Source organism: Coregonus lavaretus, assembly GCF_964263955.1.
Source record: "Coregonus lavaretus genome assembly, chromosome: 2".
In the NCBI taxonomy this organism is placed as follows: Eukaryota; Metazoa; Chordata; class Actinopteri; order Salmoniformes; family Salmonidae; genus Coregonus; species Coregonus lavaretus.
In genome coordinates, this window is record NC_139989.1 from 12592219 (window position 1) to 12606825 (window position 14607).

Below are 14607 nucleotides of genomic sequence, written 5' to 3' on the forward strand. Positions count from 1 at the left end.
AGGATACACGTAAATCCCTACAACCTCCACAATGCACAGTGGGAGCTTACTGGATATGTAGTTCTAAATGCAATCAATGGCTGAGTGTGTAATTGACCTCAAAACATGTTCCATCAAATACATGTATGGTAAAGGGATGAAGCCACCACAATACTATGTGTTGTTGGCCACAATAAGAAATGTTACATGAGCATGCAGCCTGAGCATAAAATCATCACGCGTTGATATTTTGTATAAAATTTGACGACTGTTGCCACTCGGAAACGCAGAAATGATACATTGTAACACTACGTATCCCAGCATTCTACACCGTGATCCATGTTTAGTTGTTTTTTTGCGGGTGGGTGATAGGTTGCGCGGATGTGAAAGCGAGGCCAAGAATCCCACTATACCAGGCGAAGGAGTTTCTTCATTTTTTCGAAGCAGAGCTGGTGGTTTCAATCAAAGGGAAGGCGAAGAAGCTATGCGGGGAGATGTAAGATGGCAGAGCTGCAAATGTTGTTAGAGGAAGAAATTCCAGCCGGCAAAAGAGCTCTTGTAGAGAGTTACCAGAATCTTACGCGGGTAGCAGACTACTGTGAAAACAATTATGTTCAGGTAAGCAAAGGGAGTGAATTTACTCAACATTGTTATCTCGGAATTCTTTGTCGTTGAACGGTTGGGAAACTGGGGACAGGAAATGTGGATAAGAAATTGAAAGGATCACAATTACCACATAAAGTACTAGATATTCATAGAGAATAAAAATATTTTGTGAGTCTTTTCCCATTTCAGTGTGTAGTTTCACCGCACTGGACACGTTGGATACAGTGTTGCCCATTCATTGCATTGTTGGTCCTTTGATCAGATTTAGTTCGTTTACACAGAGGGTGTGTCTAGTATTAACTTCGGCTGTTATCTTCGCTTAATGAAATAAATAATGTAGCAAACTAAATGGCTGTAAAAAGATCATCCGAAACGTGTTGTGCACTCCACACTCTATGACCTTAACTGTTAAAACGTAACAATTTCATCTGATTGTTACGTTGTTTCAAAGTTACAATAGCAGTTGTGCTCGCGATGACACTGGCCTTGCTTATTTACTGTCCGTCACAGACACGGTGAGATAGCTTGACATTATATGATTTCCATCCACTAATTTTATTACACATTTTATTAGGATTTGCTGTGATTTATATATTTGCAATACGTGGACTATGATATTGTAAGCAATTGCGGACTTATACATGTTAAGGCATTTTATAATAATCTTCTTAATGTTTGCAATTAGCCTACCTATACCATAAATTCATGTACAAAAATAACATGAGGCATTCTTTATTAAGAGCAACAGAGCCAATCACTGCATAGTATTTTTCACAATACTACTTCTCTCTGGGGACTATCAGACTTTCAACGCTTGTTTTTCTGTCAGTGAATGCTTCTGCAATTTGCCACATGATTGTGTCACTCTTTTAACTAAGTTTCACAGATGTTGACTGTGAAATTTGGTCATGTTTTCACAAATTTCTGAACTGAGTATATATAATCATGGAAAACTGTCCTTCAATTATTTTACTGGGTTCTTTTATATGTGTTACCTCATGCTGCAAAGGGGGTATTGCCCTGCTGCATTATGATTACTTTAATTGTGGGCTAGCAGCTGAAGTTATTGATGGATATGGCTTTGGACATAGCTTTGCAAACTGTGTTTTACTGGCCCTCGAGGATGTCAAAGCTGATTTGTAATACAAAATATTGATATTATGATTTGGGGTCTTTCCTACAAAAGTCCAAACTGTAGGCAATACCTCATTAAATCTCAGGGAATTATAAAGATTAATGTTTGACAAATCATACATTTCATCCTATGCTGTGAATATACAGTATAAGTGCTCTCTAGATGTAAATGTTGATATGGTATAGCATTGAGTTAACCTGAATAAGTTGTTAAATAAGTCGACTTTTGATGAGCTATCTTGGTCCCCATCAGTGTAAAGAGGCTATAGCTTAAGGCTAATATCTACCTCTCAAGTTTAGTTTAGTTTATTTGGATCCTCGTTAACTACTGCACCCGCAGTAGCTACTCTTCCTGGGGTCCACATAAAACGTGCAAATACATGACAAAGTACAGAACAGTTATAGACAAACACAACATAAGATATTACATTAAATTCAAAATAAACAAAAACTAAAATAATATATACACTGCTCAAAAAAATAAAGGGAACACTTAAACAACACATCCTAGATCTGAATGAATGAAATAATCTTATTAAATACTTTTTTCTTTACATAGTTGAATGTGCTGACAACAAAATCACACAAAAATTATCAATGGAAATCAAATTTATCAACCCATGGAGGTCTGGATTTGGAGTCACCCTCAAAATTAAAGTGGAAAACCACACTACAGGCTGATCCAACTTTGATGTAATGTCCTTAAAACAAGTCAAAATGAGGCTCAGTAGTGTGTGTGGCCTCCACGTGCCTGTATGACCTCCCTACAACGCCTAGGCATGCTCCTGATGAGGTGGCGGATGGTCTCCTGAGGGATCTCCTCCCAGACCTGGACTAAAGCATCCGCCAACTCCTGGACAGTCTGTGGTGCAACGTGGCGTTGGTGGATGGAGCGAGACATGATGTCCCAGATGTGCTCAATTGGATTCAGGTCTGGGGAACGGGCGGGCCAGTCCATAGCATCAATGCCTTCCTCTTGCAGGAACTGCTGACACACTCCAGCCACATGAGGTCTAGCATTGTCTTGCATTAGGAGGAACCCAGGGCCAACCGCACCAGCATATGGTCTCACAAGGGGTCTGAGGATCTCATCTCGGTACCTAATGGCAGTCAGGCTACCTCTGGCGAGCACATGGAGGGCTGTGCGGCCCCCAAAAGAAATGCCACCCCACACCATGACTGACCCACCGCCAAACCGGTCATGCTGGAGGATGTTGCAGGCAGCAGAACGTTCTCCACGGCGTCTCCAGACTCTGTCACATGTGCTCAGTTGAACCTGCTTTCATCTGTGAAGAGCACAGGGCGCCAGTGGCGAATTTGCCAATCTTGATGTTCTCTGGCAAATGCCAAACGTCCTGCACGGTGTTGGGCTGTAAGCACAACCCCCACCTGTGGACATTGGGCCCTCATACCACCCTCATGGAGTCTGTTTCTGACCGTTTGAGCAGACACATGCACATTTGTGGCCTGCTGGAGGTAATTTTGCAGGGCTCTGGCAGTGCTCCTCCTGCTCCTCCTTGCACAAAGGGTGAGGTAGCGGTCCTGCTGCTGGTTTGTTGCCCTCCTACGGCCTCCTCCACGTCTCCTGATGTACTGGCCTGTCTCCTGGTAGCGCCTCCATGCTCTGGACACTACGTTGACAGACACAGCAAACCTTCTTGCCACAGCTCGCATTGATGTGCCATCCTGGATGAGCTGCACTACCTGAGCCACTTGTGTGGGTTGTAGACTCTGTCTCATGCTACCACTAGAGTGAAAGCACCGCCAGCATTCAAAAGTGACCAAAACATCAGCCAGGAAGTATAGGTACTGAGAAGTGGTCTGTGGTCACCACCTGCAGAACCACTTCTTTATTGGGGGTGTCTTGCTAATTGCCTATAATTTCCACCTGTTGTCTATTCCATTTGCACAACAGCATGTGAAATGTATTGTCAATCAGTGTTGCTTCCTAAGTGGACAGTTTGATTTCACAGAAGTGTGATTGACTTGGAGTTACATTGTGTTGTTTAAGTGTTCCCTTTATTTTTTTGAGCAGTGTGTGTGTGTGTATATATATATATATATATATATATATATATATATATATATATATATATATATATTGGAAAGACACCAAGAGACAACAAAAATACAATTTAAACACTTCATATATTAATATTCTTATATACGGTACAGTTAAATTAGATCTTTACAATATGTTTTTTTAAAGCTAAACATGCTTTTTGACTGAGTAACCTCTGGTGGCAGAGCATTCCACGATGACATGGCTCTATACATAACTGAGCTACGCTTTAAATCTGTTTTTGGTTTGGGTACCGTGAAGAAACCCATAGTGGCGTATGTATGTCTGTTTTGAAGTGTATGCAAATAGATTATACAGGTGGTTAGGCATTTTCAACATGGAAATGTTTCTTAAAAAGACTAGAAGAGAAGTAGTCCATTTCTCCTCAACCATGAAAGACTATCATGCATGTTGTTGATGTTAGTTCTGTGTGTGCAGTTAAGGGCTGCTTTGTTTTGAGCCAGCTGCAGCTTTGCTGGGTCTTTCTTTGCTGCACCTGACCATATTGCAGGACAGAAATCAAGATGGGCCAAGATCAGAGCCTGAACAACTAGTACAGTTGATATTTGTGTCAAAAACATAGAATATGTTTTTATAAGACCTAACTCTTCACAACTTTGTCAATATGACTTGACCATGATAACTGACCATCCAATGTTACGCCTAGGAGTTCAGCTTCTTTAACTTGTTCAATGGTCACACCCTATATGCACAACTCCAGTTGAGGTTTAGGTCTAAGAGGATGCTTTGAACCAAATACAATGCTTTTGGTTTTAAATGTATTTAAGACCAGTTTATTCTTAATGACCCATTCTGACACTGACTGTAACTCCTTGCTAAGAGTCTCAGTGAGCTCACTTGTAGTAGGTGCTAATCCTCAGCATACATAGTCATTTTAGCTTCTTGTAAGACAAGTGGCAAATCATTTGTAAAAATAAAGAAGAGTAACAGCCCAAGGCAACTGCCTTGAGGGATACCGCACTGTATCAAGTGCTGAAAGGAATCCAGATATGTATTGACACTAGCAGAGGAATGTTTAAGTGACCGACCATTCGAGTCCATCAAAAATATTACATATTAAATCAGTTATAAAGGGTGTTTCCTACTTCATCAAACTCCATGAGGATTGCCTATAATTTAGTTTTCATCCTTGTCTCCTTGCTTATTCCTTAATTTCACAGTTGATTGGTCTATCTGTAAATGCACTGAACATAACTAATGTTGAGTGATCTTTAGTCATTGCAGGATACTCTAGATCCCTCGACAGACGTTTACCGTTCCACAAAATACAGGATATTTCTGAGCTTAAATGGTTTAGTGGATAAAGCAATTCCCTGCAGATTCTTGGAGCAAACCCAAGAGCATTCCATGCATAGTGTTGAGGAGTTGAAATTATTGATGTTTTAAACTAAAGCCTTCAGGCAGTTTTGTCACAAGTTCAGCTTGAATCTTGAACCCAACAGGAAGACACTGTCCATATGGTCTATACAATTTTTTTTTTTTTAAACATTCCCTTATTCTCAGTCAGTCTATCTGTCTGTGTCTCCTCTCTCTCTCTGAGTTGAAAACAGATGAGTGAGAGACAACCATGTGCATAGCAACATGCCTCAGCTTGACTCTGCTCGTCTTCAGGGACTGTTTTCTTAATTTTTTTCTGTTCTCGTAGAAGCTTTGGTTTTTTTAAACATGTTGACTGTAGCGCAGTTATGTACCCTACTGTTCAGTAGCAGATGGTTGAAGCCAGTCTATGCAGTCTGTAAATGAGGACAGCCATTGTCCCACTTTCTGACTGACAGCAAAAGGTGTGGTGTGTGTGTGGTCGTGACGGGGCAGGACACACTCCTGGTTCCTGCATCTCCCAAGTTTTTGTTGTGCATCACTATCTACAAATCTTGCCTCACATCAGGCAAGATTTATTAAAATTGGCATCCTAATTTGGATGAAGGTAAATAAATGCTGATGCATCAGTGTTCCTTTTGTAACATTCTTTTTTAGAAATACTTTGGAAGTTTTCTGTTATAGGGTTCTCCTTCACACTTAACCCCAGTGGGAATGTAGCATCTCCACTCCCCCAACATGATGGTGACAGACTCGCGAGAAATAGATTTCCATTTTTGCCCTGGACCATACATTTTCAAGGATGCGACTGAGTCAGCACCAAGTTTTCCTAACCTCTGTGACAGCCCTTTGGACAAGGACAACGGGACATGTACACACTGGGCCACCTGGCTTGTTGGCAGGGTACACTACGTAGGTTTGGAGGTTGAGGAGAGGGCAGCAGCAGCCCGCCGCATCATGTCAAGTTAAACTCACCTTTTTTCACCATGTGTCTCACTGTCTCCCTTACAATTATTATTGGGTGTGGCACAAAGATCCCTGTAACACTTTCCAAAACTGAATGGAGACCGAATGTAGGCCTATGTGTTGGAGGGAGGAAAGCATTGTACACCTATGCAGGCCAATGCACTAAATTACAATATGATCACAAATTAGTCAAGCACTCAAGATCACGTTTAGTTGCCGTCCTTTTGTCCTGGTCACGTGACCTCTGTGTACCCATGCTGAAAGTGAAACCTAGCAGACATTACTTTTCCTTGGAAAAGAGCCAGGCTGTCCTGAAGGTGATAAATGTGTCGTTTTCACACAGCTCTGTCTCTAAGGATTACAGAGTCATCTTTCTCTTCCTATCTTTCTCGCTCTCATCTCTCGGAGTGGCCTGGTTTTTCTCTCAGCATGGAAAGCCTAGCAGCTCTTAGCCCGACCAGCCCAGCCAGATTACCGAACGGGCACGCAGGGCACGAGCCCTGGGGCCCCCGACCTCCAGGGGGCCCCCCCAACGCCCCTGGAGGTATATATAATGTTCTTTCAGCCTCATGGCAAAATGTGAACAAAAGCATTTGATCAGCTATAAAACAGCAAAACAAATCTCTGCTCCATGGCAAAAAGTGTAGAATTGCAGGAAATTAGCTTTTAAAACTGCAACATTTTCTCTTAGCCTCATGACAAAATGTGTAGAATAGCATTATAAAACTGCAAATGTTTCTTTCTGCACCATGGAAACATTTGTTGAAATGCATGAAGTTACCTGATTTTTTTTCCCTTTGTCTCCCTATTGGGCTGTCTGTGATCTTGATATTGTCATTTTCAAACGCCACAACAATAGTTTCAGCTGAAATATTACATTTTATCCTATTTACATAGCATTGTATCCCCAGCCTATTAATGTCGCATTAAGATTAGCACGAGGGCATAACTCGCTGAACTAACAGAGATGAATCCCTGTGGGGAATAGGGTCTGCAGTCCCTGCTTTCAACACTTTATGCCACAAATATTGATAGACTTATCTGAATATGAAGGCTGAATATGAAGGCCCCGGATGTGTGCAGATAGTAGATACAGTACCTTCAGAAAGTATTCACACCCCTTGACTTTTTCCACATTTGTTGTGTTACAGCCTGCATTTAAAATTGATTAAATTGAGATTTTTTGTTACTGGCCTACACATAATACCCCATAATGTCAAAGTGGAATGAGGTTTTTGGACATTTTTACAAATTTAATAAAAAATGGATAGATGAAATGTCCCCTTTTGTTATGGCAAGCGTAAATACGTTCAGGAGTAAATATGTGCTTAACAAGACACACTAAGTTGCATTAACTTACTCTGTGTAATAATAGTGTTTAACATGATTTTTGAATGACTGCCTCATCTCTGTACCCCACACATACAATTATCTGTAAGGTCCCTCAGTCGAGCAGTGAATTTCAAACACAGATTCAACCACCAAGACCAGGGAGACTTTCCAATGCCTCTCAAAGAAGGGAACCTATTGGTAGATGGGTTAAAATAAAATAAAAAGCAGACATTGAATATCCCTTTGAGCATGGTGAAGCTATTCATTCCACTTGGATGGTGTATGAATACACTCAGTCACTACAAAGAAATAGGTGTCCTTCCGAACTCCATTACCAGGATTTCACCATGAGGCCAATGGTGACTTTAAAACAATTACAGAGTTCAATGGCTGTGATAGGAGAACTGAGGATGGATCAACAATATTGTAGTTACTCCACAAAACTAACCTAAATGACGGAGTGAAAAGAAGGAAGCCTGTACAGAATAAAAATATTCCAAAACATGCATCCTGTTTGAAACAAGGCAAACAATACTGCAAAAAATTTGGCAAAGCAAATAACTTTTTGTCCTGAATACAAAGGGTTACGTTTGAGGCAAATCCTATACAACACATTACTGAGTATCACTCTCCATATTTTCAAGCATGATGGTGGCTGCATCATGCTATGGGTATGCTTGTAATTGTTAAAGACTGGGGAGTTTTTCAGAATAAAAAATAAACTGAATGGAGCAAAGCACAGGCAAAATCCTAGAGGAAAACCTGCTTCAGTCTACTTTCCACCAGACACTGGGAGATGAATTCACCTTTCAGCAGGACAATAACCTAAAACACAAGGCCAAATCTATACTGGAGTTGCTTACCAAGAAGATGGTGAATGTGCTTGAGTGGCTGAGTTACAGTTTTGACTTAAATCTGCTTGAAAATCTATGGCAAGACCTGAAAATGGTTGTCTAGCAATGATCAACAACCAATTAGACAGAGCTTGAAGAATTTTGAAAAGAATAATGGGCAAATATTGGACAATCCAGGTGTGCAAAGCTCTTAAAGGTTTACCCAGAAAGACTCACAGCCGTAATCGTATTGACTCAGGGGTGTGAAATACTTATGTAAATTAGATTTCTGTATTTCATTTTTTTATTTTTTATGAAATAATGTCAAAACATATTTTCACTTTGTCATTATGGGGTATTGTGTGTAGATGGGTGAGATAAAAAAATATAAAAAATCCATTTTGAATCCCGGCTGTAACACAACTAAATGTGGAATAAGTCAAAGGGTATGAATACTTTCTGAAGGCACTGTAAATGGTGCCGCGGGTGATTTCTTTTTTTCTCCCCTCCCCGCTTTTCTGAGCAAAAAAAATACACAACATTTTATATACAGTACCAGTCAAAAGTTTGGACACCTACTCATTCAAGGGTTTTTCTTTATTTGTACTATTTTCTACATTGTAGAATAATAGTGAAGACATCAGAACTATGAAATAACACACATGGAATCATGTAGTAACCAACAAAGTGTTAAAAAAATCTAAATATATTTTATATTTTATAGTAGCCACCCTTTGCCTTGATGAAAGCTTTGCACACTCTAGGCATTCTCTCAACCAGCTTCATGAGGTAGTCACCTGGAATGCATTTCAATTAATAGGTGTGCCCAGTAATTTCGATCCAAAAGTGCAAATTGTCCAAACAGATCCTCAAGGTAGATGATGATTTTAAATATGAAATCAAATTTAATTGGCCACATGCGCCGAATACAACAGGTGTAGACATTACTTACTTACTTACAGCCCTTAACCAACAATGCATTTATTTTTTAATACAAAAGTAAAATAAAACAACAAAAAAGTGTTGAGAAAAAAAGTAGGGAGGCTATATAATAAAACAACAGTAGGGAGGCTATATATATACAGGGGGGTACTGGTGCAGAGTCAATGTGCGGGGGCACCGGCTAGTTGAGGTAGTTGAGGTAATATATGTACATGTGGGTAGAGTTAAAGTGACTATGCATAAATAATTAACAGAGTAGTAGCAGGGTAAAAAGATGGGGTGGGGGGGCTGTGCAAATAGTCTGGGTAGCCATGATTAGCTGTTCAGGAGTCTTATGGTTTGGGGGTAGAAGCTGTTGAGAAGTCTTTTGGACCTAGACTTGGCACTCCGGTACCGCTTGCCGTGCGGTAGCAAAGAGAACAGTCTATGACTAGGGTGGCTGGAGTCTTTGACAATTTTGAGGGCCTTCCTCTGACACCGCCTGGTATAGAGGTCCTGGATGGCAGGAAGCTTGGCCCCAGTGATGTACTGGGCCGTACGCACTATCCTCTGTAGTGCCTTGCGGTCGGAGGCCGAGCAGTTGCCATACCAGGCAGTGATGCAACCAGTCAGGATGCTCTCGATGGTGCAGCTGTAGAATTCTCCTGAGGGGGAATAGGCTTTGTCGTGCCCTCTTCACGACTGTCTTGGTGTTTTTGGACCATGATAGTTCGTTGGTGATGTGGACACCAAGGAACTTGAAACTCTCAACCTGTTCCACTACAGCCCCGTCGATGAGAATGGGGGCGTGCTCAGTCCTCTTTTTTCCCCCTGTAGTCCACAATCATCTCCTTTATCTTGGTCACGTTGAGGGAGAGGTTGTTATCCTGGCACCACACGGCCAGGTCTCTGACCTCCTCCCTATAGGCTGTCTCATTGTTGTCGGTGATCAGGCCTACCACTGTTGTGTTGTCAGCCAACTTAATGATGGTGTTGGAGTCGTGCCTGGCCATGCAGTCATGGGTGAACAGGGAGTTCAGGAGGGGACTGAGCACGCACCCCTGTGTTGAGGATCAGTGTGGCAGATGTGTTGTTACCTACCCTTACCACCTGGGGGCTGCCCGTCAGGAAGTCCAGGATCCAGTTGCAGAGGGAGGTGTTTAGTCCCAGGATCCTTAGCTTAGTGATGAGCTTTGAGGGCACTATGGTGTTGAATGCTGAGCTGTAGTCAATGAATAGCATTCTCACGTAGGTGTTCCTCTTGTCCAGGTGGGAAAGGGCAGTGTGGAGTGCATTAGAGATTTCATCATCTGTGGATCTGTTGGGGCGGTATGCAAATTGGAGTGGGTCTAGGGTTTCTGGGATAATGGTGTTGATGTGAGCCATGACCAGCCTTTCAAAGCACTTCATGGCTACAGACGTCAGTGCTACGGGTCGGTAGTCATTTAGGCAGGTTATCTTAGTGTCCTTGGGCACGGGGACTATGGTGGTCTGCTTGAAACATGTTGGTATTACAGACTCAGTCAGGGACATGTCAGTGAAGACACTTGCCAGTTGGTCAGCACATTCTCGGAGTACACGTCCTGGTAATCCGTCTGGCCCTGCGGCCTTGTGAATGTTGACCTGCTTAAAAGTCTAACTCACATTGACTACGGAGAGCGTGATCACATAGTCATCCGGAACAGCTGGTGCTCTCATGCATGCTTCAGTGTTGCTTGCCTCGAAGCGAGCATAGAAGTGGTTTAGCTCGTCTGGAAGTCTTGTGTCACTGGGCAGCTCGCGGCTGTGCTTCCCTTTGTAGTCTGTAATAGTATTCAAGCCCTGCCAAATCCGACGAGCGTCATAGCCGGTGTAGTATGATTCAATCTTAGTCCTGTATTGACTCTTTGCCTGTTTGATGGTTCATCGGAGGGCATAGCGGGATTTCTTATAAGCGTCCGGGTTAGAGTCCCGCTCCTTGAAAGCGGCAGCTCTACCCTTTAGCTCAGTGCGGATATTGCCTGTAATCCATCGTTTCTGGTTGGGGTACGTACAGTCACTGTGGGGACGACGTCATTGATGCACTTATTGATGAAGCCAGTGACTGATGTGGTGTACTCCTCAATGCTATCTGAAGAATCCTGGAACATGTTCCACTTTTTTATTAATCGAGTCACTGGTGCTTCCTGCTTTAGTTTTTGCTTATAAGCGGGAGGATAGAGTTATGGTCAGATTTGCCAAATGGAGGGCGAGGGAGAGCTTTGTATGCGTCTCTGTGTGTGGAGTAAAGGTGGTCTAGAGTTCTTTTTCCTCTGGTTGCACATTTAACATGCTGGTAGAAATTGGGTAGAACGGATTTAAGTTTCCCTGCATTAAAGTCGCCGGCCACTAGGAGCGCTGCCTCTGGATGAGCGTTTTCCTGTTCACTTATGGCCTTATACAGCTCATTCAGTGCAATCTTAATGCCAGCATTGGTTTGTGGTGGTAAATAGACAGCTATGAAAAATATAGATGAAAACTCTCTTGGTAAATAGTGTGGTCTACAGCTTATCATAAGATACTACCTCAGGCGAGCAAAATCTCGAGACTTCCTTAGTATTTGATTTTGTGCTGTTGTTTACAAATATACACAGACCGCCACCCCTTGTCTTACGTCAGCCGTTCTATCCTGCCGATGTAGCATATAGCCCGCTAGCTGTATGTTGTCCATGTCGTCGTTCAGCCACGACTCGGTGAAACATAAGATATTACAGTTTTTAATGTCCCGTTGGTAGGATAACCGTAATCTTAGGTCATCTAATTTATTCTCAAATGATTGAACATTGGCTAATAGGATTGATGGAAGAGGCAGTTTACTTGCTCGCCGTTGGATCCTTACAAGGCACCCCGACCTACGTCCACGATATCTCTGTGTCTTTCTCATGCGAATGACAGGGATTTGGGCTTGTCGGGTGTCTGTAGGATATCCTTCGCGTCCGACTTGTTGAAGAAAAAATCTTCGTCCAATACGAGGTGAGTAATCGCTGTCCTGATATCCAGAAGCTCTTTTTGGATATAAGAGACGATGGCAGAAACATTATGTACAGAATAAATTACAAATAACGCGGAAAAACACACATAATAGTACAATTGGTTAGAGGGCTGTAAAACGGCAGCCATCTTCTCCGGCGCCATTCTTGATGAGAAATATGTTATTGGATCATAAACAGATATGGCTCATTAACCTTTACGGACCAAATAATGATAATCCACACTTCTTTGACCAATATATATAATACATTATCAACCCTGCAAGCAATACAATACTCTATTATTATGGTGGGAGATTATAATACTGTTTTAAATAGCTCAATGGACCTTAAAGGAAATCACACTACAAACTATCACCCTCATGCTCTTAAGGAAACATGAATGTCATGGATACATTAGAACTAGTAGATATATGGAGGTTTAACTATCCTGACCTAGTGAGATATACATGGTGGAGACTCAATCAAGCTAGTCATCTTGACTTCTTTCTTATGTCATTCTCTTGGCACCAAAAGTTTAAAAAGTGTTGATAGGGGACAGAATGCGGTCGGACCATCATAATTGGCATATACATTAATCTTACTGAATTTCCACGTGGGCGAGGATATTTAATCAAAGCCTATTGGATGATAACTTGTTTTTAACTAGGACAGAGTAATTTAGAACTTATTTTTTTCCGACATAACATAGGTACAGCAAATCCCCTTATTGTATGGGATACTTTTAAATGTGCCTTTAGAGGCCATGCAATTCAGTACTCATCTCGAAAACAAAAGCAATTTAGGTCAAAAGAGTCCACACTAACAAAGGAAATAGAAGGTCTAACAGAACAGATAGATAGCAATAAGAACTGTAACATAGAGGCTCAGAATAAATTAGAGGAAAAACAAAAAGAAATGGAGAAACTTATTCAAGAAAGATCAAGTGTAATATATTCTAAAAATAAAGCAAACTGGATGGAATATGGAGAAAAATGCACTAAATTATTTTTTAATCTTCAACATAGAAATTCTACCAAAAATAATTTACTGAAACTGGTTACAAATGACGGAGTCACCCATGATTCACCAAATTATATTTTGAAGGAGGATGCAAAGTACTTTAAGCATACGTTTTCATTTCAGTCGCCTCCATCTCCTCTAACTGAAGGTAATTGTAGGGATTTTTTTTCTATTGATAATGTCAAATTAACAGCCATACAGAAAGACTGGTGAAATTACAGAGGAGGAACTTCTGGATGCAATTAAAGACTTTAAGTCTGGGAAAACTCCAGGGTTGGATGGCTCAGAGGACAGTTATTAGCATGTTTTAACCACTTCTATGTAAATGGTAGATTACCAGACACTCAAGAAGAAGGTCTGATTTCATTATTACTGAAACAGGATACAAGTGGGAAATATAAAGATCCAGTCCATTAAAAAAATTGGAGGCCCCTTACACTTCAGTGTTGTGATGCAAAAATTCTAGCAAAATGTATAGCGCATAGAATGAAAAAGGTATTGTCGGACATTATTCATTCTAATCAGTTTTTTTTACATGGACAATACATTGGAGATAATATAAGGCAAGTACTGGAAAAAATAGAACACTATGAAAAATCTGGGAAACCAGGCCTGCTATTCATAGCAGACTTTGAAAAGGCATTTGATAAAGTACGACTGAAGTTTATATATAAATGCCTGGAGCATTTCAATTTTGGAGAATCTCTTATAAAATGGGTTAAAATCATGTATAGTAACCCTAGGTGTAAAATAGTAAATAATGGCTATTTCTCAAAGTTTTAAACTGTCAAGGAGTAAAACAAGATTGTCCACTATCGGCATATCTATTTATTATGGCCATCAAAATGTTAGCTATTAAAATCAGATCCAACAATAGTATCCAGGTCTGAAAAACAAAGGTGTCATTGTACGCTGATGATTCATGTTTTCTTTTAAATCCACAACTTGAATCCCTCCACAGTCTCATAGAGGATCTAGATACATTTTCTAACCTTGCTGGATTACAACGAAATTATGATAAATGTACTATATTACGTATTGGATCACTAAAAAATATAAATTTTACATTACCAAGTAGTTTACTAATAAAATGGTCTGATGGTGATGTGGATTACATTTACATTACATTTACGTCATTTACAGTGGGGAAAACATGTATTTAGTCAGCCACCAATTGTGCAAGTTCTCCCACTTAAAAAGATGAGGCCTGTAATTTTCATCATAGGTACATGTCAACTATGACAGACAAATTGAGAAAAAAAAATCCAGAAAATCACATTGTAGGATTTTTAATGAATTTATTTGCAAATTATGGTGGAAAATAAGTATTTGGTCACCTACAAACAAGCAAGATTTCTGGCTCTCACAGACCTGTAACTTCTTTAAGAGGCTCCTCTGTCCTCCACTCGTTACCTGTATTAATGGC

At 40.8% G+C, this 14607-nt stretch overlaps 1 protein-coding gene across 8 annotated transcripts in view; it reads left to right on the forward strand.

Annotated features, from left to right (window-relative positions):
* The first annotated feature begins 165 nt into the window (after positions 1-165).
* abi1a (abl-interactor 1a) overlaps positions 166-14607 on the forward strand; it is an 89561-nt gene continuing 75119 nt past the window's right edge. For 5 of the 8 annotated variants that reach the window (XM_084184245.1, XM_084184248.1, XM_084184246.1 and 2 more), the window contains exon 1: positions 403-597. In XM_084184245.1, the coding sequence (XP_084040371.1) occupies positions 481-597 (117 nt within the window). In that variant the 5' untranslated portion in view covers positions 403-480. Of the gene's footprint in view, positions 598-14607 lie in introns of all 8 variants that reach the window. The other 3 variants (XM_084184249.1, XM_084184243.1, XM_084184250.1) reach the window with 3 other exon arrangements.